Below are 3,630 nucleotides of genomic sequence, written 5' to 3' on the forward strand. Positions count from 1 at the left end.
TTTATGAATATGCAATTTTAATAAAAAAACCTTCTCGCCCTTTTTGAGGGTGCAATTTTGTTAAATCCTATCTTCATTCGGCAATTATATATAAGCACTATCCACTATTCATTTTCTAAAAAGCTAAGTTTATTATTGTTTATATAAAGATTTTTCCTTTGCTTCGTTTGTAGAACCTGGTTGTCTCGTAGTCAAAAGTATCATCAGAATGTACAATCATTCTGATTCCTTCCTATTACAGCAGAATACAGTCATCTGTCATAAGTATTAAAAGTAATTTTTTATCAACAGTCCTTTTATTGTGTAGAATAAATAAAAATAAATACTGACTATAAATAACTTGCACTATACACTAGCTCGTTCGTAGTGATTTTAACACTATGTACAGAGGTCGACTCTTCATTGTGCTAAAATTATTTACATAAAGAGGTAGATCAACGTGGTTTAGTAGGTGGGTGAGGAAGATGACGATGATGACGAAGAAATTGACGCTACGCTGGAGTAACTCGGAGACTGGTTGGAAGACGCTGAGGCGCTGGAGTCTCCTGGATAGTAAGAGCTGTACGCCAGTTGGGATGGATCCCATACTCTGGAGTACGGTCCTGAGCTAGCTGGCTCCCATTGAGGGCTGTAGGAGTCCTGAGGTGCGGCAGGGGTAGATGGAGGTCCATACTGAGAAGCCGGTGGTCCGTATTGAGGGGCTGGAGGTGCTTCTGTCGGGGCCATCATCATTGGCATACCTTAAACAAGAAAGTGAGCTATATACTTCATAACATACTACATTGTTTTTCAAAACACAAGTCTTTCAAATCTGAAACCCTTTTAGGGATCTCTTTATTAATACCAATCCATCCAAATTGATTAAGATGTATTCTAGAATAAAAATTCTAATTCATAGCGACTGTATATTGATTGTATATTGTATATTTGAAAAAAAGTAAATACTCGTGAATATGAGTTTCTCATAGTCAAGTTTGACATACCTCCTTTCTTCATTAGCAGATTGTAGATAAGGAATCCAAGAACTAAAGTAATAGCAAGTTTGCTCAGGATAAGCGCTTTAACAGCCTTAATACCAATGATGGTCACCAGAATTGGCATCAACGCTTTCATTTTCAGTTTCAAGAGGAGAAGAACTGGCAGCAATAGCTTCTTCTTTAAGATGCCTCGAGCTGAAAAAGAGTTCTTGTTAAAAACATTTTAAGTCTTTATAAATACATTTTAGATGATTGATAGTACCTTCGCCGTTTTCTGATTTCTCTTCGGGAAATTCGACGTCTAATCCTCTATCAGCGCGATAGGAGATTTCAGCGTTCTGGAAAAAGAACTCGGGCAGTTGAAACCTGAACTCATTGTTGTTCAAGATCCTTCCAACTCTGTCAAACATGACTTTGTCGATGTTCTTCTCGTCAAACGACCTTGCGGATTCCGTGCTCACGCCGAGTTTAGTGTCCAGGAAGGAGAGAACTTTCACTTTGAGACAGGACATAGGTGAGCTGGCCTCAAAACAATCACTGATAACACTGTTTAGGAGATCATCACTTGTTTTCAGGCGCGTCGTTTCGATTTCATTATCCTTGATAGCGTAACTGTGTACCAGGGCGGCAGAAGCCAAGAGGATGCAGAGGCACTTCATTATCGCGATTTTCACTGTGTCATTAGATTTAATTAATGAGACGTTCGGCGCGGCCGGTTAATGGAACAACAATGATTTAATTTTTGAATGGGCTTGGTATTTATATGTGATCCTTTGGGCGTCGAAGCACGCGGAACAAGCGCGTGCCTCGAATAGAAACGCCTTTCATACTTGGCAAAGTATTTAATTTCGTTTAAGAAAGTCCCGGTGGTGAGAGTGAGTATGCTTTTGGTGATAATATTAATATAATTTCATACATCCATACATATAACATTAAATATTATTAGCCCCTTTGAAATAATAAACGTCTTCAAAATTCGTTGCTCTTCCAAATTATCCGGTGATTTAAAGACATTCTTTTAATAAAACAAGATCAAGATTATTATTATAGGATTAAACTATAATTGACATTGTTGGTAAATTAAAATTGAAATGATGAATTAATTTCGTCTCATTAATTCAAGTCACGTATAAACTTACGAGATCAACAAGGGGAATGCATACGTAAAGGATTACGATTGTTTACATAAATAAGGTTTACGTAAACATAATATATTTAGATTTTATATTTCGCAGTGAAAGGCTTAGAAATAATATTATAACGGTTAGATAAAAATATTTTCATAAAACTTCTAGATTTATACTGAAAAATTTATAAATATTTGATAGAAATGTATGCAAATGATTGTTTATAGTTGTAAAAGCTCTTAAAGGGTGAATTTTTAGTTTATATGTCTGCAAAAAGCTTTAAGATTGTATACTTATTTCCAATCACTTTGTGTAAAGTGATCATTTTGAAATATGTTATATTATCTAAAATGCTACAGGACAATAACTTCTGGCCATACAAATTCTGCAAAGATAGACAACAATTATGATTTTAGTATAAATTATATTTTTGCGAATGATGAAAACGCTATTTTTGACTATATTATTATTATTGAATAGGGTGTACCGTACAGTAATTGATAGCAAATGGGCTCTATATTCGCCCATATTTTTTATATTTTTCATATAATTTTACACCTTTGAACAATCTACCCGTCTGTGTCATTTCGTTCGATATTTATATATATATATATATATATAAATATATATATAAATATATATATATATATGTATATATATATATATATAGTTTTAAGTCTTAGATTTTCGATTTTTAAAGAGATAACTATAAATAATGGATTAACATCCATGTCTTTTTTGCCTCTTTTTTTTTCTTTCATACATCGCCTTACTTCCTTTGCATTCCCTCCACAGTTCTACTATTTTACGTATATTATTGTAATTATCGGCTTAAGAATTTATTTTTTCTTAATTCTTATTTATTTTCTTACTATCTATATCGCACTTAATTTACATTATATAATAGTTTAGTAATGTTTTTATTTGTTTTGTCATTGTTTAACTATAAATCATTAAATGTTCTTAGAGAGATAGTTATAAGGTAACATTTGTAACTAATTTTATATTTCTTAGTTTGTACTTTCTTACTGTAAATAAATAAATAAAACGATCACAGCTATTTTATCACTCTTGTTTATTATTTGCATTATAATTGTTCTTTTATTTTTTGCAAACCTCCAAAAAGGTTTGGCGACACTCCTTTTTATTCACTAGTGAGGTAATGTTCTCCTCCTCTATTCTCTTTGCTAATTTTTTTAGGTTCTGACTCATAAACATATTATAATCTTAGCTAGTATATAATTATGCGTTATATTGAATGAAGTAATTTTCATTTTGTCAGTGAGACCAGGTACTTTAGGCCTATAAATCAACAGGATCCACATTAACAATGCGGCTCGCCTGAGCTCTCACTGCCACTTCGTACATATCAATCAATCACTCTTCATTGTTTTGGTAACATTAAAATCACTACGCTGACGTACTTCGCAACACTTTTATATAACACACGCTCGCATATAATTTTCGACGAAATGTTTTTGACGTAACATCGACACTTGCAAAGTAGAGACGACTAATTTAAAAGT

The 3,630-nt window shown here is 33.0% G+C and overlaps 1 protein-coding gene across 1 annotated transcript; it reads right to left on the reverse strand.

The window, feature by feature from the left end:
- Nucleotides 1-347: 347 nt before the first annotated feature.
- Nucleotides 348-1,636, reverse strand: Osi20 (DUF1676 domain-containing protein Osi20). The gene is made up of 3 exons (XM_068769597.1): nucleotides 1,240-1,636; nucleotides 984-1,172; nucleotides 348-740 (listed from the first exon to the last, which is right to left on the reverse strand). The coding sequence occupies exons 1-3, from the start codon at nucleotides 1,634-1,636 to the stop codon at nucleotides 445-447; spliced, it is 882 nt and encodes a 293-aa protein (XP_068625698.1). The 3' UTR covers nucleotides 348-444.
- Between the last annotated feature and the right edge of the window lie 1,994 nt (nucleotides 1,637-3,630).

This window comes from Battus philenor, unplaced genomic scaffold (genome assembly GCF_028537555.1).
Source record: "Battus philenor isolate CCGP_79_NKW_IND1 unplaced genomic scaffold, ilBatPhil1.0.hap1 SCAF_28, whole genome shotgun sequence".
Lineage (NCBI taxonomy): Eukaryota > Metazoa > Arthropoda > Insecta > Lepidoptera > Papilionidae > Battus > Battus philenor.